General features: G+C 38.7%; 1 protein-coding gene across 3 annotated transcripts in view; it reads left to right on the forward strand.

Annotated features, from left to right (window-relative positions):
* KIF24 (kinesin family member 24) overlaps positions 1–25,620 on the forward strand; it is a 94,056-nt gene that overhangs the window by 17,458 nt on the left and 50,978 nt on the right. For all 3 annotated transcript variants that reach the window (XM_044265498.1, XM_044265497.1, XM_044265496.1), the window contains exons 2-5: positions 6,353–7,000; positions 12,256–12,445; positions 17,908–18,005; positions 22,394–22,609. In XM_044265498.1, coding sequence (XP_044121433.1) covers positions 6,378–7,000; positions 12,256–12,445; positions 17,908–18,005; positions 22,394–22,609 — 1,127 coding nt within the window. In that variant the 5' untranslated portion in view covers positions 6,353–6,377. The remainder of the gene's footprint in view (positions 1–6,352; positions 7,001–12,255; positions 12,446–17,907; positions 18,006–22,393; positions 22,610–25,620) is intronic.

Here is a 25,620-nt window from a genome sequence, read left to right on the forward strand (position 1 = left end):
TGTAAGGACCCTGAGGTTGTCCCCATTACTTTGGGTGATGAGACTTGTAGAGAGTTAGGGAACAGAGAAAATGGCTTCATAGCCACATAAGCAAGCTTCATGCAGTGTCGTAATCACGTAGTTGCCTTGGTTAAAAAGTAGAAATGGTAGAACTTTTGTTCTTTGCTCTGTCTAAGCAGATTGTGTTCCTCCAGCAAATACTTGTTACATACTTCCCTAGCTCAAGTGCTAGACTATAAAGGGATCATACTACTTTTCTCTTGAAGAATTCATACTGTAGTATAAGGCAGAGCCACCTTACATCATCTCTCAAACAAGGCTGGCAACAAGTAAATACATATGACTCTGAAATAAGTGCCCTATCAGTTTTACAGTCGAAACACTAGAAGTTTGGAGAGAGAAATCACATCTTCCTGGGGTAATTCATCTATTCACCAAATATTATTTATAATTGTGTGAACTGTTTTTAATGGCTGTAACAAACAACATATGAAAATGCCTATGTTGGGGCGCCTGGGTGGCTCAGTGGGTTAAGGCCTCTGCCTTCGGCTCGGGTCATGATCTCAGGGTCCTGGGATCGAGCCCTGCGTCGGGCTCCCTGCTCGGCAGGGAGCCTGCTTCTCCCTCTCTCTCTGCCTGCCTCTCTGCTTACTTGTAAATAAAATCTTTAAAAAAAGAAAAAGAAAATGCCTATGTTAAATAAAGTAGACTGCAATATGGTTATAAGAACAATGTTACATACAACATTAAAAAATGCATTAAAAAAATAAAAGGCTAGAGGGGAAAACACCAAAATAGTAACAAGTAGCTGTATCAGGTCAATTTGAGAAGGCTGGGAGGGAGGAAGTTAGGTGGATTTAGAAATAGGTTTTTAAAATAAATTATATAGTCACATAGTTTCAAAAGTTAAAAAACAGCGGTTCTAGGTCCTGCTTTGGGTGATGGAGACAACAGTGAAATAGAAATAGCAATAGGTGGGACGCCTGGGTGGCTCAGTTCATTAAGCGGCTGCCTTAGGCTCAGGTCGTGATCCCAGGGTCCTGGGATTGAGTCCCACATCCAGCTTCTGGCTCAGCAGAGAGCTTGCTTCTCCCTCCCACTCTGCCTGCTGTGCTCCCTGCTTGTACTCTCCCTCTCTGTTAAATGAATAAATAAAACCTAAAAAAAAAAAAAAAAAAGGAAAAGAAATAGGAAAGGTAATAGCTGCTGGCATTTATTGGTATATAAGCAGCTCCTTCCCACATTGCCCTCTACCAACTAGTTCCCCTCCCCCCTATTACTTTCTTGTACATCCTATCAGAGATACTTTATGCCTGATAAAGCAAATATATAGCTCTATCATAGATAGTTACTTCTCTTTCATTAATAAGTGGTACCTTTATACAAACCCTTACAAACATACAAACTATTCTATACCTTGCTTTAGTCACTTTTCAATATATTGGAGAGTTTACTTTTTCCTCAATAATACATTGAGAGTTTATTTATTCTTTGTAATTGCTTCATAGTATCCCATTTACTGGGTTATTTAACCAGTCCCCGTACTAACACTTTTTATAAAAAATATTTATTTCTTTATTTGAGAGAGAGAGAGAGCACAGAGGGAGAAGCAGACTCTCTTCTGAGTAGGGAGCCTGATGTGGGGCTTGATCCCAGGATCCTGAGATAATGACCTGAGCTGAAGGCAGCTGCTTAACTGACTGAGTCACCCACACACCCCCATATACTAATTCTTTGTTATTAAATAAAGTGCTGCAGTGAATAACTTTGTTACCTATGTCATTTTGTACTTGTACACAATATCTGTAGGATAGATTCCTGGAAGTGGAATTGAGGGTCAGTGCATTTGCATTTGTAATTTTGATAGAGATCAGTGGACTAAAATAATCACCTGGGGAACTTTTTCAATGTTCTTATGTTTGTCCCCCTCAATACCTAGGAAGGTTTCTTTGTTTTGTTTTGTTTTTGTTTTTGTTTTTGTTTTTTCTGTGCATCTGAATTGGAACTCACTATCTTTATATTTTTAAGTTCCTAGGGTGATTCTGATATTTACCCCAGAAGAAGGAGGAGGTGGGATCTTTGTAAAATGGAATGTAGTACCAAAAAAGCATATCTAATTTTAAAACAGAAGAGCAGCTCTTTCTACCCGTGGGCCCTGTCCCTGTGCTTTAATAAAAACACCTTTTTGCACTGAAAGAAGAAAACACAAAAAATAAAAAGAATGTAAGCTAACTATAGGACTCAGAAAGGCAGCATACTACTGGTTCATGTGGAAGTTTGCCAGCAGCTGCTTTAATCTGCATATCCAGATTTCTGCTATCTTCAGCATCGTCCCCTCCCATGATATTATGGGACATAATTGCAAGATGAACACATTAGTCTTTCAGATACTGATTAAGAGATGCAGTAGAGGTCATGGTAATCAGAGTTTGGTATGTCACCAAGGGAATGGGTGTGTGAAATACAGGATTTTGTACAGCCTGTAGAAATTAAGAAGAATGTATAGCATTTAACCTGTTACTGCTCTGAGTCACATAGGAAATGTAACTGCTTAGAAGTAACTTAAAACATACCAAAACATCAAAGGCTTATTCTGTTCTAGCTTCTGTACTAGATGAAGATTAATAATACAAAAATAAATCACATTATGGGGCATCTGGGTAGCTAAGTGTCTGCCTTCAGCTCAGGTCATGATCTCAGGTTCTGGGAAGGAGCCCCACATCAGGGTCCCTGCTCAGAGGGAGCCTGCTTCTCTTTTAAAAAAAAAAAGATATCATGGTAGTAATAACTACCAACTCTTCCTGGGCACTGAGTATGTATCAGATATTATGCTGAGAGTTTTACAAGTATTTTCTCATTGAATCCTAATCCTAGGCGCTGGGGGGACTATTGCCTTCCCATTTAACAATTGAGGAAAATGACTTTCATAGATGTTAAATAAGTAACTTGCTGAAGATTACACGTGTATCTACTTCATAGGATTGTTTGAAGGTTAACAAATAGTACTTTGAACAGTGCCTGCTACATAATAAACGTTCAACAATATTAGTTGCTACTGTAATTATTACTAAAGTACAGAGGAAATACCAATAGTCCTTTGCCTAGGGCATACCTCACAGAAGAAAAATATAAGTACGGTTTTTCTTGGGAAAGACAGATATTCCAGGTAGAAGAGACAGTAGTAAAAGGGATTAGTGGCCTAATTTGGCTGCTACATAGGGTGCTTGGTGGTACAATGGTAGTAGAGGATGAGAAATGAAAGAAGGCTTCGTGGGAGGGTGGGGCAGAGAGCTATGGAGCTATTTTGAAAGGATGAGCTTAACTCATTTTAGGAGACAGGGTTCAGAATATTTCAGGCAAAGATACAACACTTAAAATGACATAGAAGCAGTGTTGCAGTTATCTACTGCTGTACGGTTAACTGCCCCAAAATTAAGTGGTTTAAAATAATTACTAGTTTATTTACCCACAGTTTTTTTTTTTTTTTAAGATTTTATTTATTTATTTATTTATTATTTTTTTTTTTTTTTAAATTTATTTATTTGAGAGAGAGAGACAGTGAGAGAGAATGAGCGAGGAGAAGGTCAGAGAGCGAAGCAGGCTCCCCATGGAGCTGGGAGCCCGATGTGGGACTCAATCCCGGGACTCCAGGATCACGCCCTGAGCCGAAGGCAGTCGTCCAACCAACTGCGCCACCCAGGCGTCCCTAAGATTTTATTTATTTATTGGAGAGGGAGAGAATGAGAGAGAGAGAGAGAGAGAGAGAACACAAGAGGGGGAAAATCAGAGGGAGAAGCAGACTCCCTGCAAGTAGGGAGCCTGATGAGGAGTCTTGCGAGTGGGACTTGATCCTGGGACTCCAGGATCATGACCTGATCGAAGGCAATTGCTTAACTAACTGAGCCACTCAGGTGCCCTACCCACAGTTCTTGAGTCACATATTTGGGCTAGGCCTAGCTAGGTAATTCTGGTCTCACTGGGGGGTCACTCATGTGGCTGCAATCATTTGGTGGTGCCACTGGGGCTAAGTATTCTAAGATGGCTTCTGTCACGTGGCTGGCTTTGATGATGGCTGTTGGCTGGGCTTCCTCACATGGCAGCAAACAAATTGCAAGATGACAGCAGAAACTGCAAGGGTTCTTGAGGCCTAGGCATGGAAGTCACACAGTGTGGCTCCACCACATTCTGTCACAGTCACAAAATCAGCCTAGATGCAATGGGAGGAAAAAGACACTGCCTCTTGATGTGAAAGGACATGCAAAGAATTTGTGGCTTTCCCCCACTTCCCCAAATATTCCATGAATGGGAAAGGGCAGAATGAGTTTAGGATGTGTAGCATCTTTGGTTTTTTCCTTGCCCTAAGTAGCATTTCCTCCAAAGTTAATTATACAAGTCACTTTAATCACCTTTATTATCTTGCCCTGAACTCTGTTTCACCTAGAAAGAAGACAAAGTATAAATTAAAATGGAAAACAGAAAAGCTTTACCAAAAATTAATTAACTGAATTTTGAAAACTGAATTATAAAACAGTTTTTAGAAAGAAAATTTAGTGTTTAATATTTTCATGAACTTGAACTTAATTAACAGTGGTGTGGAGAATTCCTCAGGGTCCTGATTTTAGTAATGCACCGGGATTGTGTGTTATTAACACATCATTTATTAGTAAAAAACTTTTTTTAAGCATTTCAATATTTAACCATATAAAATCTTTTTTTTTTCAAGATTTTGTTTTAGAGGGACGCCTGGGTGGCTCAGTGGGTTAAAGCCTCTGCCTTTGGCTCAGGTCATGATCCCAGAGTCCTGGGATCTAGCCCCACATCAGGCTCTGCTCAGCAGGGAGCCTGCTTCTTCCTCTCTCTCTGCCTGCTTGTGATCTCTGTCTGTCAAATAAATAAAATCTTTAAAAAAAAAAAAAAGATTTTGGGATGCCTGGGTGGCTCAGTTGGTTAAGCAGCTGCCTTCAGCTCAGGTCATGATCCCAGTGTCCTGGGATCGAGTCCCACATCAGGCTCCTTGCTCGGCAGGGAGCCTGCTTCTCCCTCTGCCTCTCCCTGCCATTCAGTCAGCCTGTGCTCGCTCTCTCTCCCTCTTCTCTCTGACAAATAAATAAAATCTTTAAAAAAAAAAAGATTTTGTTTTAGAGGAGAATAAATCTTTAAAAAGATTTATTAATCTTTTAAATAAAAGAGGAGGGGAGGAGGGGGAGAGAGAGAATCTCAAGCAAATGCCCCACTGAGTGTGGAGCCCAATGTGGGGCTCATAGCTCCGGGAGCATGAGCTGAGCCACAATCGAGAGTTGGGCACTTAACTGATAGAGCCACTCAAGCACCTCTAAAATCTTTTTTTCTTTCTTTAAGAGTATTTATTTATTTATTTATTTTAAAGATTTTTAAAATTTATTTATCAGAGAGAGAGGGAGAGAGAGAGAAAGCGAGCACAGGCAGACAGAATGGCAGGCAGAGGCAGAGGGAGAAGCAGGCTCCCTGCTGAGCAAGGAGCCCGATGTGGGACTCGATCCCAGGATGCTGGGATCATGACCTGAGCCAAAGACCTCGGCTTAACCCACTGAGCCACCCAGGCACCCAAGAGTCATATACTCTTCTGACTGAGCCAGTCAAGTGCTCCAGCAACCATATAAAATCTTGACCGCAGTATTACGTTCCTAGGTTATTTATTTATTTATCCTAGGTAAATTATTTTATTCATATTCTGTACAAGTTAACATCTACAACCACCTACCTTCACCTACCTTTTAGAATAACCTGAGATCCTGAATTAATGGTGTTTTTACCTCTTTATTCATTATCAGCACTCAGCAGATACAAATGTGATTTCCTGAGTTATATCAGTTCCGTGGTTTGCTATCTAATTCTGCTTTCCATTCTGAAAGAGTGCTTAGCCTTTGTTCATTAATCATAGGAAACAGTTGTGCAACATGCCTTGACATTAACTTGAACATCTAAAATTAGTCCTGCTACAATCAGTGGTTGGGAACAAGGTTTCAGTAGTTGGTGGCATGTGTTAAGTAGACATTGCAAGGTTGGAAGGAACTTCCTAGAAATAAGTAAGTCTCTTGCATTGTGTGTCTATGTGCATGTACCTGAATATATATGCAATTGAAATTCCATTTGTATTAAGCAAATGAACAAATTACATCTGTTACTACCAATGCATCATAAGCATCTTTGCTTATGCTCTATGCTGTTTAATTATTTCAGAAGAAAAATATATTTGAAAACTTGGTATGCTAGAATAGGTTTTTCTGCATGTTTGTTTTGTGATTTTCATTTTTTAAAGGATTAATTATATATACTATATTTCAAATAAATGGCTTTTTTTTTTCCTTTTCAGAATTTATAGAAACTCATTCACAAAAATGACGTCCTGGTTGTATGAATGTCTTTGTGAAGCTGAACTTGCACAGTATTATCCTCATTTTACTGCCCTTGGCCTTCAAAAAATAGATGAATTAGCCAAGGTTACAATGAAGGACTACTCCAAATTGGGAGTCCGTGACATGAATGACCGCAAACGTCTCTTCCAACTTATCAAAATCATTAAAATTATGCAGGAAGAAGATAAAGCAGTCAATAGCCCCGAGCATCCTCTTCAGACAGACAGCTTGTGTAGTAAGCCTCGGGAATCCAGATCCGGCCCTCGCAGACAACTGCATTTTGATTCTCCTGCTGACAACAAAGACAGAACTACCTGCAACAGTGGGTTTGAAAGGCACAGTTTATCAGATTTTTCTGCAAATGAACAGAAGTCTAGTTACCTAAAAGTGCAGGAGCACATGCTGCCAGATGATTCCCACTACCATACAAAAACAAGAATTCTGAGTGCTGCAGCTGCTGATTCCTATGTGCAAACAGAAACTAACACTTCACTCTTTTCATCAAATCACTATTCTCCACTCCCGGGGGATTGTGATGGTCCCATTATTCAAAGAGTCTCTCATGTTTCAGGGTATAACTATGGAATCCCTCATTCTTGTATCAGGTAATTATTTTTATCTTTTTTTGGGGGGGTGTGGGGGAGAGGGTAGCATCAGTCAAGGGCAAGACTCTCCATGACTGAGAGCAGGTACTCCTTATTTACAGAAAATTAGAGTGAACAGTTTCTGCAACGAATAGAAGTACCTTGATGGGGGAAGGTTTGTGAGGAATTGGGACTTTCCAGATGGGAGAAAGATGATATTGTTCATGTATGTCAAACAGCTGCTACTTGCCAGGATCTGCTATTATTCTGCCTGCAGAACTATTTCTATTATTTATTATAGTGTAGCATGATACATCTAATGCATCCTTGAAGGTAAAATCATAACTAGCCTTCTGTAATAGGAAAAATGTGTGTGTGTGTGTGTGTGTTCCACAGGATTTTTTTAAGGCTATCAAATTCACTTCAGCCAACCAGGAGACATAAAGCTTAGTTAAAAACAAAGAACACGTAGCTGAATTGAGTAGGTCTTTCATGCAATTAGCTTACCTGCACACATTGAAATACGGTCCTGATTTTGAGTGCTTTCTTCAGTTCCAGCCCTGCAAGAACATATGATTTTGGTGATTGCAAAAGAGTAAGACACTTTTGTTATAGTTTAGACTTGGAGAGTCAGGGTGACAATAAGTTATTTTCACCAGTGTTTTAAGTTAAATGTTGAAATAAGGTCCCTAAGAGCTGAAATATTGAATAATCCCTAATACCAGCACTGGTATAACAGAAAACATGTTTTTTTAAAAATAGTATATATTTGTTGTTTGGTTATTTTAAAAGTTATACATGGTGATTTATAGAGAAACAAAATACATTTTTTTAAAAGCTTTTATTTATTTGACACAGGAGACACAGCAAGAGAGGGAACACAAGCAGGGGGAGTGGGAGCAGGAGAAGCAGTCTTCCTGGTGAGCAAGGAGTCCGACGCAGGGCTTGATCCCAGGACTTCAGGACCACAACCCTAGATGAAGGCAGATGCTTAACTACTGAGCCACCCAGGTGCCCTGAAACAAAATACATTTTTTTTTAAGATTTTACTTACTTATTTGACAGACAGAGATCACAAGTAGGCAGAGAGGCAGGCAGAGAGAGAGGAAGGGAAGCAGGTTCCCTGCTGAGAAGAGAGCCAGATGCAGGACTCTATCCCAGTACCCAAGGATCATGACCTGAGTTGAAGGCAGAGGTTTTAACCCACTGAGCCACCCAGGTGCCCCAACAAAATACATTCTTAAGCCACAGTTTTTTTTAAGGCTATTATTCATACCTTAAAACAAGGTGTATATTTATATCTGGCCCTATATTGGCTAAGGTTTCAGAAGATTTCAACCAACCAGTTCTTTTATTCCCCCCAAAAGATAAAAGACCCAATATTACAGGCAAAAGTACTTTTAGTAATTTGAAATACTTAGTGCATTTTATAGTATTTCTGAAAACTTTATTTCTTTTGCAGAGCCCAAAGCATATAGGTCCTCCTTTCTTCTTTTTATCGTTAGAGAACTAGATTTTTCCATGACTGTCAAAGCCAGGATTGTTGCTGTCCATTGGTTAGCTCTGCTAAAAGAACAAATATTTTCTTGAATATTTGTCTTTTAATGAACAATACAGAAATCTAAATTGGAATGATTTATAAATATACCACTTTGTACTATTTATTTGGACAAAGTGAATATTTTAGTTTAAATATTGCTATCTCATTTATTTGGCACATATTAAGTACTACCTCTTCTAGGTCTGATTCTGGATGTAAAGATAATTAGGATATGTGGAGGCTCTTAGACTCCTCTTAGGGGGAGTGAGTGGGAAGACAAACAACCATAAGGTGAGATAAGTTCTCTTTTTTTTTTTTTTTTAAAGATTTTATTTATTTATTTGACAGAGAGATCACAGTAGGCAGAGAGGCAGGCAGAGAGAGGGGAAGGGAAGCAGGCCCCCTGCTGAGCAGAGAGCCCGATGCGGGACTCGATCCCAGGACCCTGAGATCATGACCTGAGCCGAAGGCAGCGGCTTAACCCACTGAGCCACCCAGGTGCCCGAGATAAGTTCTCTTATAAGAGGTTTATAGATGACAAACCCAGAGTGAAAGCTATTTCACTGAGCTTTCTCATTATGTCATTATTTTATCACTCTTCCCACTCTTTATTACAGTAAGGAAATAGAGCTTTAAAAAGGACGTTTCCCCCAATAACCCTGATATTATCTTCTCACCTAAATGTTTCTAAGTAGCTGTCAGGATTTTAGAACCCTGAGAAACTCCCTCACCAACTTAAATCTTGCTGTTAGGATGTCATCTTGTCCGAAGCGCATTCTCTTTGGATGCCTCAAATCAAGTAAGGTCAAAATAAATTACTGGTCTCAGAATTTTTTAAAAAGATTTAATTTAGGGACGCCTGGGTGGCTCAGATCATGATCCCAGCGTCCTGGGATCGAGTCCTACATCGGGCTCCTTGCTCTGCAGGGAGCTTGCTTCTCCCTCTGACTCTGCCTGCCACTCTGCCTGTTCTCGCTCTCGCGTGTTCTCTCTCTCTGACAAATAAATAAATAAAATCTTTTTTAAAAAAGATTTAATTTAATTAATTCACTTATTTGATAAAGAATGAGAGAACAAAAGCAGGGGGAGTGGCAGGAAAGGGAGAAGCAGGCTCCCTGCTGAGCAGGAAGCCTGTGTGTCGTGTGTCCTGTGTCCTGGGGCTTGATCCCAGGACCCTGAGATCATGACCTGAGTCTGTGGCACATCCACAACCAGCTGAACCACCCAGGCACCCCTGATTCAGAATTTTAATAAATGCCTAATACATTTAGAGATCTTAAATAGGCCTAACTCCTGTCTTACCTCTTCATGTCAGAAAGATACAGCTTATTTCTTCTAAGGAATACAGGGCATTAATACCGTAGCCTTCTAGGAGTGGCTCAGTCAGTTAAGCATCTTACTTGGGCTCAGGTCATGATCTCAGGGTCCTAGGATTGAGCCCCATGTCAGGCTCCCCACTCAGCAGGGAGTCTACTTGTCCCTCTGCCCACTCCTACTCATTCATTCTCCCCCTCTCTCATAAATAAATGAATAAAATCTTAAAAACAAACAACCAAAAAAACCAGAGCCTTTTAGCAGAAGAACATTCATTCTTTTTTTGCCCCTTGACCTGGAAAACTACAGTCCTTTTGACCACATGACCCATCCTCAAGTCCCTAGTCACTTTTGAAAAAACTTTTTTCTGTCATCATTGATTAGCTTTATATGATTAGGTTATTAATAATCCCCAATAACTAGAGATTTAGACACAGGCCCTTGTTAAAAGAATGCATTAAAATTTTTTCTTATTTTAAAAAATTGAACAGATGCAGAAGAAGGAATAATAAAACAAAAATCCCCTATATGCCCCTCATCCACTTTTAATGATTGTCAGGATTTTGCCACACTTAATCTCAAAATGGTACATTTCTAAAAGTCTACTGTATGTTGGTTAAAAAACAAAACAAAACATGGTGGGGCACGTGGTGGCTCAGTCAGTTAAGTGTCCGCCTTTTGATCAGGGTTGCAAGATTAAGTCCTGTGTTGGGCTCGGCACTGGGCATGGAGCCTGCTTAAGATTTCTCTCTCTCCTTCTCCCCCTGCCCCTCTTAAAAAAAAGAACATGCTTTAAATGCTTGAAGTAGTCCTTTATGGTCTATATTAGTAATATTTGTACTATATATAGAACTATATTAGAATTGTGTTTGCTCCTTTTTACTAATTTAAATCCTGGCAAAAAGTAATTTTCCAGCCAGTTGGAGGGCTCAAGATTAAAATTGATATGAAGCAATTATATAGTGAAATATCCTGTGTAAAATCTATTACAAAGGCTTCTTAGGGGCTATTAATCAAATTCTAAAGTTTAAAGGAAGGGAATAATTTGTCTTGCCTAAGACATTCTTTGTATATGGATCAAAGGCATTATTTCTGGTAAACTATTTTCAAGAATCCTATGTTACTCAGGTTAAGCGGAATTTCTATATAGGTAAATGGCCAGTTAGAGATATGCATATATATCCTCTTTAGGTTCAGTAAATAAACCTGATGAATTTGGTATCCCTACCTCAAGGAATATTTCATTAAATATTCTAGTTGTTAAGGTTGATAAGTTCAGGGTGCCTGGGTTAAGCCTCTGCCTTCGGCTCTGGTCATGATCTCAGGGTCCTGGGATCAAGTACCACATTGGGCTCTCTGCTGAGCAGAGCCTGCTTCCCCCTCTCTCTGCCTGTCTCTCTGCCTACTTGTGATATCTCTCTCTGTCAAATAAAGAAATAAAATCTTTAAAAAAAAAAAAGTTTGATAAGTTCACTGAAGTCAGAGCCAGAGAAGAACTTCATCTGAGTAGAAGGGTGATAGGGTGGGCAGCACCAGTCATAAAGTTGTCCTGGGAAGAAGAAATACAGGATTGTGTTCTAACAAACATATCAGGTAGACAAAAAGGAAGTAAAAAAGCAAGACAAAGGGAGGGGCAGAATATACTTAGGAGGAACAAAGGAAAAGTACATTGAAACCTACTACCTAATTCCAGGTATTTAGTAAACCCAGATAGGATAAAAAAAGAAATTAGAGTGAACGGTCAAGAAAACAGTAAATGGGGGTGCCTGGGTGGCTCAGTTATTTAAACGTTTGCCTTCAGCTCGCGTCATGATCCCAGGGTCCTGGATTGAGACCCACATCGGGCTCCCAGCTCAGTGGGGTGTCTGTTTTTCCCTCTCCTTCCTGCTCATGCTTTCTTTCTCTCTAATAAATAAATAAATGGAATCTTTTTTAAAAAAGAAAGTAGTAAATGTATAAGAATAATTGGATTGAGAGAGGAGGGGTGGTCACGACATACTGTGTCTGATTTTGAGGATTAACCAGCCTGATTTGAGGGGACATATAGAAAAATATCCACCATTAGAAATTTTTGCAAGACCACATATGGAAGCCAAACACAAAAACCTTAGAGCTAGAGCAACTCTTAGAGTTGGGTTTTTTTTTTTTTCCTTTGTTGTTGGCAGGACAAAGGGTGGACGGATTAGGGGTAGAGACAGAAGTAATCAGGAAGATTTAGTTAAGAATTCTCTATATAGCTAATATTTATAAAGTTACATATTAAAGTGTTGATACTGAAAAAGTTTTATACATAATATGTGTAACGTGTATATATATTAAGTGTAATGTATATATAAAATAACAAAATGTGGTGATACTTTGACCTCTTAAGTAGCCTTATCCTATTACTAAAAATTAAAGCCCACTTATAAATATGTATTAGACAGAACACCTCAGAGAAAGAGAATCCTTGGACTGAGATGGAGAAAATCAGAGTTTGTGTTCGAAAACGCCCTCTGGGTATGAGGGAGGTACGTCGTGGAGAAATTAATATTATTACAGTAGAAGACAAAGAAACTCTACTTGTTCATGAGAAGAAAGAAGCAGTTGACCTTACACAATATATTCTGCAGGTATAATGCTTTCCTTTTTGTTTGGAACTAATATTATCAAGTGTGTCAACTTTTTGCTTTTATTTGAATGAAAGCATACAAGTTCTAAAATCCAGTTTCTGCTTTGGGTGTTGGCATTCATTCCTGATATAAATCATTAATACCCTGGGCCTTCATTTAAAAAAAATATACAATGCAGTGGGGGAAACAATAACGTAATTTCTGCACTCTAGGACAATAGAATTGCATCATACATTCACTTAATACATTTTACATGGGTGAAATTATACCTCTTGGCAAAAGTGGGGACTGAAAGGATAAAAAGACACAGCGAATTGGCGGTAGGTAGGACGAGTCACTGAGTGTATGCCCCGGAATGATTATGAAGTGATCCTACAGTCAGTCTCAATTCTTGCCTGTCTCTCACAGTGTGAACTTTTTCTTCTGCGTGTATGTCTGGAGTTAATGATGGAGGATATGTTTTCAAGCAACAGAGTTCCAGATTGCCACTCAACTGCTTATTTTGATTCTCAACTTGCTTTGGGCTTAGATATAAGTTGGTGGAAATTTAGCTCTTGAACAGGCTACTTTGTATAGGGTAGATTATAGTGCGTAAGTATAATTCAGGGATATGATTTCACTTTTACATCTAACATATAAGTATTTAAATAAAATACTAGTAACTTAGACACATAAGAAGATCTTAATTACCTGCAGAAAGATCCAAAATCTCCAAGGAGAAAGAGTTTGGTATTGAAGGAACTTATTTCAAGCAAAAAGATATCCTTGCAATAACTTTTCAGTATCCTATGGAAGAAGCAGGCCCATAGATGGAAGCTACCATAATTTAGATACTCTTATAATTATGAAGCAGTTGTGAACAATCTAAAACAGAGGATTACCCACCAGATGTTAAGATTTGGGAATTCAAGTCTTAATCTGAATCTGCCTCCCTAAACATATTATATTCGTACATACTATTCTCTCTCTGTTCTCTTGCCTCAAAACCCAGTGACTGGTAGAGAGAAAAAAAGTGGTGAGTAATGTGTTGTGCTAGCATTTCACCTTAGTTAGCTGAGATTTTAATCTCCTGGAATAAATATGTTAACATTGAAGTCAAATTATTAGCACTTTCCCCCTCTTTTACACATGCATTGTTCAACTTTTTCTTGGTTATCAAAAATGGGTTTCACAGCAACATTCAAAGTAATCCACTGAGTCTTTCTGTGAGCACTAAATTACTAGGTCACTGTATAAACAACCCAATCACTTTAACAGCCTTATTGACTGCTGATCAATGCACAGTCTATTAGGTCTAGGTGGGAAGTATTTATTTTGAAGATGGTCTAAATGCCAATTAGTTATGATGTTATCTAGTTCCATGTCTACTTATAACCATAGTAATAGCCCTGTCCAGTCACCATCTATCCAAGAAGTCCTTAATGATGCTTCTGTCACAGTAATTCCCTCAAGGAGGCATTGTCTTATCTTTTGTATTTTTCCATTACCCCAAAACGTAATAACCTTACTTCTTTGTCATTCCCATCGGTCAATACATATTGAACACCCATAGTTTTCATAGCACTTTCTCTGCAGTTTGAACTTTGGACCTTTGCTCTCATAGGTCAGAGTCCTTACCTATCAATGCCATAATACAAGTGCTGAGAGGACTTTTACCCCCTTTTCTTAAGTAGAAAGAAAAGGAGGTTCATAGCAAACCTAGAAAATAAATATTGGTCCTAGATTCTTTGGGCTTTAATTTTTAAACTTATTCAAGAATTAAAACTCTAGTTTTATATATCCATTTAATTAAATATTCTATCCTTTCAAATCTTCTTTTGTTACTTAGTGTGTATATGATCATATACATGCAGTGTGCTTTCCTACTTACCATTAAATTTTGTGTCAATATGTGAAAAGACAAACAAATTTGTGTATATTTCATTCCAGCTTTTTTGGTTGTTGTTGTTAAAGATTTTATTTATTTATTTGACAGAGAGACACAGTGAGAGAGGGAACACAAGCAGGGGGAGTGGGAGAGGAAGAAGTACGCTTCCTGCTGAGCAGTCACCCCAGTTCGATCCCAGGACCCGGAATCATGATCTGAGCTGAGGGCACCTCGATCCCAGGACCCCGGAATCATGATCTGAGCTGAGGGCAGCCGCTTAACAACTGAGCCACCCGGGGCTCCCATTACAGCTTCTTAAATAAAGAAATATATATAGAGGGGTTAATAATACATTATATGTAAATTTAAAATTTTTTTAAAAAAGAAATAGATATAGAAAAAAGATAGTTCTAAAATATATCAAAAAGTCAATAGTGGCTATCTCTGGTAGTTAGATTTATAAATAATTTTATTTTCTTCTCTGTTTTCCATGTTTTTAAATTTTTCTGTAATCAGCATGTTAGTTTTATATAAAAAGTAAAAACTGGAGCACCTGGGTGGCTCAGTAGGTTAAAGCTTCTGCCTTCGGCTCAGGTCATTATCCCAGTGTTCTGAGATCGAGCCCCGCCCGCATCAGGCTCTCTGCTCGGCGGAGAGCCTGCTTCCTCTTCTCTCTCTCTCTCTCTCTCTCTCTCTGCCTGCTTCTCTGCCTATTTGTGATCTCTGTCTGTCAAATAAATAAATAAATTTTTTTTAAAAAGTTAAAAACTTTTGAGTAAGATGGATTCACCTATTTTAAAATCAAAACATACAAAATGGTATGCAGAGGGGCGCCTGGGTGGCTCAGTAGGTTAAGCATCTGCCTTTGGCTCAGGTCATGATCCCAGAGCCCCATATCCCAGAGCCCATATTGGGCTCCCTGCTCAGCCTCAGCAGGGAACCTGCTTCTCCCTCTCCCTCTGTCTGCCATTCCTCCTGCTTGTACTCTCTCTCTCTGTCAAATAAATAAATAAAATCTTTTTTAAAAAAGTTTTTTTTTTAAGTATATGCAGTGAAGTGTCCTGCTAATTGTATATCCTCCTTGAAAGCAACCACTATTACCTGATCTAAGTCTATCTTTCCAGAGCTATTCTATAAATACAGGTTACTTTTATAATCTGAAAAAACTTATTTAAAAAATAAATTGTGAAACTCTGATCATTACAAGGCTAATAATAAAGTGTATTAATACTAATTAATAAAGTGTATTAACACAACCTAATTGATAAAGTTCAATCAAATGAAATATATGCGATGCAAAGGACTTTATGGAATGTGTATATATATATGTATAATACTGAGATAGAGATCTTGTGCTAGCACTTATTATATTTATGTAATATATGTTAATTATAATCTTGCATGTTCACATATCTTTTATTAAGGATATTTACAGAAGTATTGGGAAAATCAGTACATAAATCTATTGGAAGGAAAGACATTAATGCCTTTAATCAGTAAGCGTTTTCTAAGGTTTTTACTCAAGAGGTAAAGTACTCATAAGTACTCATAGAAAAAGAAAGAATAGCCATATACTCAGTGAAGTAAAAGAAAATTTTTAAAAATTTAATGAATTCCCACATTTACTTGTGTTCATTTTTTTCTTATTTTCCTGAGAAATGCCAAAAAATATATTAAAATATATATTTTACTTTTAATTATTGCCATTTTCAAGTTTATTCAAAAGTACAATGAACCCCTATGTACCTACAACCCAGATTCAACAGTTAAAAACATTTTATTCTTAAAATCCTATCACATATTACATACCCCTGAAAGCTCACAGTTTGTTTATTGTGCTGCACATTTGATTATTTTCTAGCTTTTGGTGATATTTTTCTAACTCATAAATTGAACTTTGTGGCCCCAGTTTCTGCTAAGGTGACCTAACAAATTTCTAATGTAATGGTACACAAAATAGAAACAAACCTGGGTAGAATGACCCATGCAATAAATTGGCCCAAATTCACTTTGCTGGATTTTCTCTTAACTGGGTATTTAGAGCAGGCCCAAAAGGTAGCAGAAAAGATCTCATGTCTCGTTCATTGTATATGGACTGCATTTTTATGCTACAGTCAGGCTTGAAATTAGGATTTTTACTCAGAGATAGTTGGCTGCCAGTAGCCTCTAAGTTATGCAAATGATTATGTCTGCTGAATTAATGCCTTCCAGACCCAATTTAATAGGGTCTTCTATCTTTTTCCAGGTTATCATGATTTTTCATTTGGGGATTACCTTGGACTACTTTCTCTCCCCATTGAATCATATGCGGGCATTTGCCAAATTTTTCATGCCTCCATCTCCTCTATATTTTCATTGTCATCATGGAATTTAGACCTTCTTAACTCACCACTGGATTACCAGTGTCCCTTTTCTTAGTCCATTCACATTGTGAAGCCAGATTAATCTTCCAGTAAAATGGCTCAGATCATCCCTTCCCTTTGCAAAGTTTTTTATTATCTTCCCACTATTTGCTAAATTAAATATGAACATTCCATCCTTAAGGCTAGTGTCCCAATACCCATGCAGCATAGTCCTAACTCATTATTCTAGCCTTCTGTTTTACCTTTCTACCTACCAAGATCCTATGTTTCAACCACACTCAATCTTCTCTGTTCCCTAAATGTTCCTTGTGCTTCCCTGATTTGACTGTTGCTCACGTTTTCCTTGTGGCTGGAATATCTTCCCTGCCTCCATCTCTAACTCTTAAATTCCTCGTTTTCCTCTATGGCCCTTTCTATGTGCAGTCTTTTTCATAATGTCTTTATCAATCAGAAGGAATATGTTTTTCCCTTGAATTCCACATGTACTTTATTGCTCAATTTTCTTCTCATTTGTATACTTGTCTGGATTCATATCTTTAGGTGGTGGGGTGGGGTAGAAGTATCTTTGGGCCCTTTGAAGTGCCTCCTGCACTTAGACACATTACCAACTGAGCAATAAATGTTCATGGAATTAAAAGCTCAGTTATGGGGGCGCGTGGGTGGTTCAGTTGGTTTAGTAAGCATTTGTGTTTGGCTCAGGTCATGATCTCCAGGCTCCTGGGATTGAGCCCCATGTTCCCTGCTCAGTGGGGAGTCTGCTTCTTCCTCTACCTTCTACCCTCTCCACCTCATGCTCTCTGTGTCTGTCAAATAAATAAAATCTCTTAAAAAGGAAAGAAAAGCTCAGCTATGTAACCTATGAAATGGAAGTCTTCCTCTGGAATTCCCCCAAATTTCAAATATGCTGGCCCTAGCTGGGCTATGAGGATAATCCCTACAGAATTCATTTCTCCTGGACCTCAGGAGGATTAGCTCACTCTCGTACTTAACAGTTTACAAAACAAAAATTGTGTGCTTTAGTTTTTATATTGTAAGAACATGTCTACAGAGATCCTCAAGTAGAAGGCGGCCCTGTCATTTGACAGTTATTGCTTATTTATCTCTTGTTTGTCCTAGTTAGTTACTTAATTAGTTAAAAAACATACTTGCACCTTTATTATGCATTAACTAGAATAGTGGTGAAGAAAATCCAGAAAATGTCTCTTTCTATAAAAATCACATTTCTTTTTCAGCATGTTTTTTATTTTGATGAAGTCTTTGGTGAAGCATGCACCAATCGGGATGTATACATGAAGACTACTCACCCACTCATTCAGCATATTTTCAATGGGTATGATAGTCATTATTTGCTTCTCTTGCTTCATACTGTTTTCCATAACAAATTTCTCTATAAGTATCATTTATGTTTTTCAGTTTTTTAATTAGACATGAATTTGTGTTTTAATCTGATGAATTTAGACTCTTCTAAGGAGTGCATTATCTCTATAGGATTTACTGAGCATTTAGAAATTTTCAGCAAAAATATAAGTTGTCAACAATATAATTTCATCAAAGCCCTCAGAATAAAAAGGTATAAGTGGTTTAGTTTGAACTTTTGATAATAGGAATCACGTATTCTGCTGATAGTTCAGTTGCTTTTTTCATTGGCATGGGATAGGTAAGTGACTATCATCTATTTTTTTATACATGTATTTTTTAAATTTTGAAATTATTATTCACAATAAACATAAAATGGGACCAAAAGGTACTAGGGACCTCTGTTATTTATTCAAAATATAGGCAGATATAGATAGAAAATGCCAAACAGCCTACTAGTATCACTGATTCCAGAGTAGTTTGACTTTTTAAAAATAATTTTTATAACTTTAAAAATATTGAGGTATAATTCACATAAAATTAGATGCACAGATCTTAAGAAGTATTCAGTTTTGATGAGTTTTGATAGTTGTATATATCCAAGTAATCAATACCTCGAACAAGATAATAGACCATTCCCATCATCCCAGAAAGTACTCTCGCGTCCCCTTTTAGTAAGCCTCCACTTTCACCCTCAGGTTTTATAGAATCACTGACCTGCTTTCCGTCACTATAGATTAGTTTTGCCTGTTCTAGAACGTTACAGAAATAGAATCATTCCTATATAGGTTCTTTTATGCTTGGCTTATCATAATGTTTTTTGATTAGTACGTGTTGCATGTATCCATAGTTTTTATTGCTGAGTAATACTCCCTTCTATGAATATACCACAACTTATCTAATTTCCTGTTGATGGACATTTGAGTTATTTCCAGTTTGGGATTATTGTGAATAAAGCTGTATGAACATTCTTGTACAAGTCTTTTTCTTGGACATGTTTTCATTTATCTTGAGTGAAACCTGGAAAGGGAATCTCTGGAGTCATAGGATAGCTGTGTGTTTATAAGAAAGTGTAAAACAGGGGTACCTGCTTGGCTCAGTGGGTTAAAGCCTCTGCCCTCGGCTCAGGTCATGATCCCAGAGTCCTGGGATCAAGCCCTGCATCAGGCTCTCTGCTCAGCGGGGAGTCTGCTTCCTCCGTCTCTCTCAGCCTGCCTTTCTGCCTACTTATGATCTCTGTCAAACAAATTTAAAAAAAAGAAAGAAACAAAGTGTAAAACAGTTTTCCATACACCCATTTTCTATTCCTAACAGCAATTTATGTGAATTGCATTTCTTTCTTTCTTTCTTTTTTTTTTTTTTTTTGAGATTTATTTATTTATTTGAGAGAGAGAGAGCATGGACAAGAGTGTGGCAGGCAGGTGCAGCCTGTGAGTGGCATTTCTACATCCTTACCATATTTGGTGTTGTCGGTCTTCTTTACTTTAGTCAGTCTAGTGAGAATGTAACTTGATCGCATTGTGGTTTGAATTTTAATTTCCCAAATGCCTAATGATATTGAGAATCTTTTCATATGCTCATTGGCTATTCAGATAACCATTTGACTAATTTTTTTGTTTCCTTTTTATTGTTGTTTTATAGACATCACTAAAATTCTCTTTTATTCTGAGCAGGCTGAAAAAATGAAATACCTTTCAGGTTCAGTTTCTTTTGTGCCAAATCTAGGGAGTACTTTTTAAGAGAGCAAGTTTCTAAAGTTAGAATTTGAATGTTAAAACAGTACCAATTGAAGAATAAAAGGTGGGGGCACTTGGGTGGCTCAGTGGGTTAAAGCCTCTGCCTTCGGCTCGGGTCATGATCCCAGGGTCCTGGGATCGAGCCCTGCATCAGGTTCTTTGCTTAGCGGGGAGCCTGCTACCCTTTCTCTCTGCCTACTTGTGATCTCTGTCAGATAAATAAATAAAACCTTTTAAAAAATAAAATAAAGTAAAATAAAATGTGCAGGGGCACCTGGGTGGTTCAGTCACTTGAGCTTTGGACTCTTGATTTTGCCTCAGGTTATGTCTCAGGGTGGTGAGATTGAGCTCCCCATGGGAGTCTGCTTGACATTCTCTTTCTCTCCCTTCCCCTCTGCTTTCCGCCTCTCCCTCCCTACCCCGCTTATGCACACATGCCTGTGTGCTCGCTTTCTCTCTCTCAAATAAATAGATAAATCTTTAAAAAAGAGGTACAAGTTAAATGCATCCATTCTACAAAGGGTAATAAGATATTTTTCATACCCATATTTGTTGTTTTTCAAAAAGCTCATCACTAAAATGTTCAGAAGATGGGGGACCTGGGTCGGCTCAGTTGGTTAAACTTCTGACTCTTGATTTCTACTCAGGTTACGATATCTCAGTTGTGAGATCAAGTCCCGTGTTGGGCTCTGCACTGGGTGTGGAGCCTTTTTGGGATTCTCATTTTCCCTCTCCCCCTACCCTACTCGCATTTTCTTGTGTCTTTCTCTCTCTTTAAAAAAAAAAAAAATTCAGAAGGTAAGGTTGGTATTATTCTTTGGTCTCATTCTGCTACATCTTTAGTATGTTCATGTTTTCCTCCTTTAATCCTTTTACTCACTGTGCCTCTGCCCCTGTGTTCAAGCACCTACACAGCCAGGAGCCTAGATTCAAAAGACAACAAGTAACTGGTCTCTGCTTAAGCAGCTCAGATATAGTTAGCTACTGTCTCTTTCTTCTCACACTTCGATGGTTCCTTTGCTCTTGTCTTCTTACTCATTCCTTGATTTCTTTCTGGCTTCAGGCTCCTTTCTTCATGTTCATCTCTCTGCCCACATCCAGTATCCCCCACTTCTGTGTCTGTACATAGACTTTTCTTCTTGGTGCAAGTAGCCACTTTTTTTTTTTTTTAAGATTTTATTTATTTCACAGATAGAGATCACAAAGTAGGCAGAGAGGCAGGGAGAGGGAGAAGTAGGCTCCCCACTGAGCGGAGAGCCCAGTGTGGGGCTTAATCCCAGGACCTTGAGATCATGACCTGAGCCGAAGGCAGAGGCCTTGACCCACTGAGCCACCCAGGTGCCCCGCAAGTAGCTACTTTTATCATTAACCCATGTGATTCCTGTTCAAGAGGATAGCTGCTTACTAGTTGACATTATGGTCACTTTCTACTCTGTACTTCATAGTTGGGCCTCTGGTACTCAGATAATCTTGGCCTTTAGCTCCTGGCCTGTAGCTCCTCTGAAAACACGTGATTGGCAGGTTAGTCTCCCAGCTCTTCTGTCCACCATTCTGCAGTTCCTCAGATTCCATTCTGCTGTTCTTCACATTCATGCCCATGCACATACCCACCCACACACAAGAATAGTGATTCTTACTTAGAATCACATGATGTCAGACCTAGAAGTGATCTTGAAAATCAAGTAACCATTAATTTATCAATGAAAGTGAAAACTGAGGTCCTTTAAAAAGCCCTTTTGTAGGGCGCCTGGGTGGCTTAGTGGGTTAAGCCGCTGCCTTCGGCTCAGGTCATGATCTCAGGGTCCTGGGATCAAGTCCCGCATCGGGCTCTCTGCTCAGCAGGGAGCCTGCTTCCTCCTCTCTCTCTCTGCCTGCCTCTCTGCCTACTTGTGATCTCTCTCTGTCAAATAAATAAATAAAATCTTTTTAAATAAATAAATAAAGAGCCCTTTTGTAAGTCTTCCTCAAATATTTTGCTTACACTGATTTTTACCTCTGTCTAAACTTACTTAATTTTTTAAAAGATTTTTATTTATTTATTTGACAGAGACAGATCACAAGTAGGCAGAGAGGCAGGCAGAGAGAAAGGGGGAAGCAGGCTCCCTGCTGAACAGACAGCCCCGATGCAGGACCCGATCCCAGGACCCTGAGACCATGACCCAAGCCAAAGGCAGAGGCTCAATCTACTGAGCCACCTAGGCATCCCATAAACTTACTTAATTTTTATGAGTTAGTCAGTACCACCCTGTTCATCATATGGTCTTCCATTGTTTATTGTATTTATTTTAATTCTCTTTTACTTCTTTCATCAAGATTACCTTTTAGGATTAAGGCAAAAATCATCTTCTCCAGAATTCTGTAGGGCATGGGGTCCTTATCTTATGGTATAACCAGTTCCATTAAAAAAATTCCTATTAAAAAACTCGTGTACTGCTTTGAGAATATTTTTTCTAATTCTGTTGTTTTTATAAGGTAAACCCCTCCTCTCCTTAAAGGATTGTATGCTTATAGCTGAATTTTATCAGCTATAAACAGGATTCTGTTTCTGAGTTTTGTCATGAAAAATCTATGTGTATATTAGCATTTTTCTTAGTATATATGTTATACAAATGACTTTTTCCCCTAGAGGCAATGCCACTTGCTTCGCATATGGACAGACAGGTGCTGGGAAGACCTATACCATGATAGGAACTCATCAGAACCCAGGACTCTATGCTCTGGCTGCCAAAGACATCTTCAGGCAACTAGAAGTGTCCCAGCCGAGAAGGCCCCTCTTCGTGTGGATCAGCTTCTATGAAATCTACTGTGGACAACTTTATGACCTCTTAAATAGAAGGAAAAGGTACAGATTATGAGTGGGAAACTATATATTTGTGGATCATTATTTTAGGCCAGAGTCCCACAGAATCACTGACTCATGGGATTTGATGGGAGGCCTTGTTATATTAGTGCCTTTTTGTGAAATTAGTCTCCTGAATCTGATAAATATTTTTTAAACTGCCAGTTCACCTAGAAAGAAAAATGTAAATTAACCTTCCATTAGTATTTTTTTAAGTGATCAATATCCTAATGTTTATCACAAGACTATCCCTTTTATTTTGGTCTATGAAAATGTCATGATTTCAGGAAGTCAGGATATCAACATGTACTTAGATTCCTTCCTGCTCTTTTGACCTATTATTACACTGGAAGAACTATAAATAATGTTTCCTGCTTTCTTATTTTTTTTTCTTTCAATAATCTTAGGGTAAGCTTAATGATAGTTTTCTGAAATCAGTAAAAAGAAAGTCTCTCTTCTTCACATTAGACTTTTAGCTCTTGTAAGTCTTAAGCTGTTGCCCTTGCAACATAACACAGTAATTTAGAAATTGATTCATCAACTGACTTTAATCCCTATTGTATTTTTCTGGCATAAAGGTTGTTTAGGTTGAAACAGATGGCTTTAATTGAGCAAGAAGCAGTGAAGTTGTGAAGGTAGCAACTGACTGGGAGAAGGAGAGATGGAATAGGGGAGGTGGAAGGATAAAAGGGTATTATAATAGAATTATAATATAGATCTTATATAATATCATTATATATATAGATTATATATATAATCTATATTATAATATAGATTATAATTATAATATAGATCTGTGACATGTTGGGAGCAGCCACACTAAGTGGAGAGAGTTAAGGCTAAGCACAGTGGAAGGCTGGGGAAGCCAAATCAATTACAGAAGCTAGCCTCCAGGAAAGGTATCCTAGCCCCTACAGAGCTGTTCAAAAGGATGTGCAAATTCCACATGCTTCAGGCACGCATTGGAATGGGGGGGTGGGGATAGATAGGCAGCAGAGTTCAGTAGGGAGAGCATGTTAGGGAAGGCCCCATGGTAGAGGGGCACTAGGATATTGAGTTGGGAAACTGGAGAATCCAGCAACTAGGCCTGGGCAGACCACCATCTGTGGACTATTTCAAAGAAAAGGGGACCTTTGGGTATGCTACAGTTCAGAGAATGTACAGGTGTTCAGGGTTCAGTCCTGACATGGCAACTACCAAATAAGGGAGGGTTCCGCTCTGGGTTTGCTTTGGAGAAGAGTTGCTTTTCTTTTCTACCCTCTCTGTTGGTTTTGAAGCCTCAGGTTAACTCAGTCACAGCGGCTCGTCCAAGCCCCAGCACTCTTACTTAGGAGGCCTTTCCAGTCAAAAATGTAGCCTGGCACTGGGAAGCTAGAGCGTCTGGCTCTGGGGCTCCCAAACAGACCAGTTTCAACCACCAGCCACTGACGACATCCAAAGGCAGAAAAGTGAGTGGTGGTGAAACAAAGGAATTTATTTCAGTGAGGCCAACACCAAGAAGACAGCCGACTACTAACATTTCAGAGACTGCCTCCAACATGCCAAAAATACTACTCCTAGGGTTTTGTTGTTATTGTTGTTGTTTTTGGTTTTCTTAAAGATTTTATTTATTTGAGAGAGAAAGAGCACAAATGAGGAGAGGGGCAGAGGGAGAGGGAGAAGCAGATTCTCTGCTGAGCTGGGAGCCTGATGCAGTGCCTGGCTCCATCCCAGGACCCTGAGATTATGAACTGAGCCAAAGACAGCTGCTTAATCCAACCGACTGAGCGCCCCCAGTCCGCCCCCTGCCACCTTTTTTTAACTTCTAGGTTTATATAAGGAAAATACAGGACAAAAGTTGGTGGGTACAAGCAGCTGGGTTGTGAAAGTCAAGTTGATCATTGTCTTGGGGTCAATCATGGGTGGGGTCTTGGTGGCTCAGAGCAGTCCTTATTGGTTGAGGGGATAGTGGGGGTAATTTGGGTCCCCTTATAGGGATGCTATGCCTGTAGGGTCTTTTAGTGAAGAGATAAGCTGGAAAGAACTTAATCAATTAGGAAGTTTGAGGTCAAAATGGAGGTAATCGAAATCCTCTTTGTGTAAAGAACGGTTGGCAGGAAAATAAAAGCTGTTGTTTGTGTGTGTGTGTGTCTGTCTGTCTGTCTGTCTGTACATTAGTTTGGGTGAAGGGATAGTCAGGATATCTAGTAAGCTATTTCTGAGTACAGTTCTTTAATGAATTACTCAGATATGCTGCCCTGTATATTTGCATTCTTTAATTGTAGCCAAGGGGATGGGATGTGCTAATTCCTGGCTTTGAAGTTTCTTTTTAGGGCTCACTAGGGAAGACCCACACTTATTCTATAAGTGTCTTGAGCTGTGAGTTTTTCTTTTTGTTTTTATATCTTTGGTTAGTTGGCTAATATCTCTTTTACCTGTCTCACTGGTACTTTTGAAATCTCCTGTTTCACTGATGGCACCCTTTCTTTTTATTTAGAGTTATTATGCTTTATCCTCTTTATCTTTAATTTTTTTAATAAATTATATTTCCTAAAACTAATAGCAAGATTTGGCAAAGGTGAACAGAAACATATATGCTCAGTGCAACTTTTTTTCAAATTACTATTATTATTATTATTATTTTTGACAGAGGGAGAGTACAAGCAGGGGGAGTGGCAGGAAGAGGGAGAAACAGGCTTCCACTGAGTAGAGAGCCCAATGTGAGGCTTGATCCCAGGACTCTGGGATCATGACCTTAGCCAAAGGCAGATGCTTAACCAGCTGAGTCACCCAGGTGCTCCCTCAGACCATTTCTTAAGCTAGAAATCAAAGCTTATGGTCTTCAAATTAACTTTTTTTTTTTAAGATCTAATTGGTTTTACTAAACAATTCATGAATTGGGCATCATTCCATCTAGCAAGTACAGGGGATGTCCAAGGAATTATACAAAATGGAAAGGAGGGTGGACCAAGAAAGTAGCAAAAGAAAAGAAAAGATGGTTCCAGGCAAGATCACCTTCCTTTGTGGGGAAGGCG

Source organism: Neovison vison, chromosome 9 (genome assembly GCF_020171115.1).
Source record: "Neovison vison isolate M4711 chromosome 9, ASM_NN_V1, whole genome shotgun sequence".
Taxonomy (NCBI): domain Eukaryota; kingdom Metazoa; phylum Chordata; class Mammalia; order Carnivora; family Mustelidae; genus Neogale; species Neogale vison.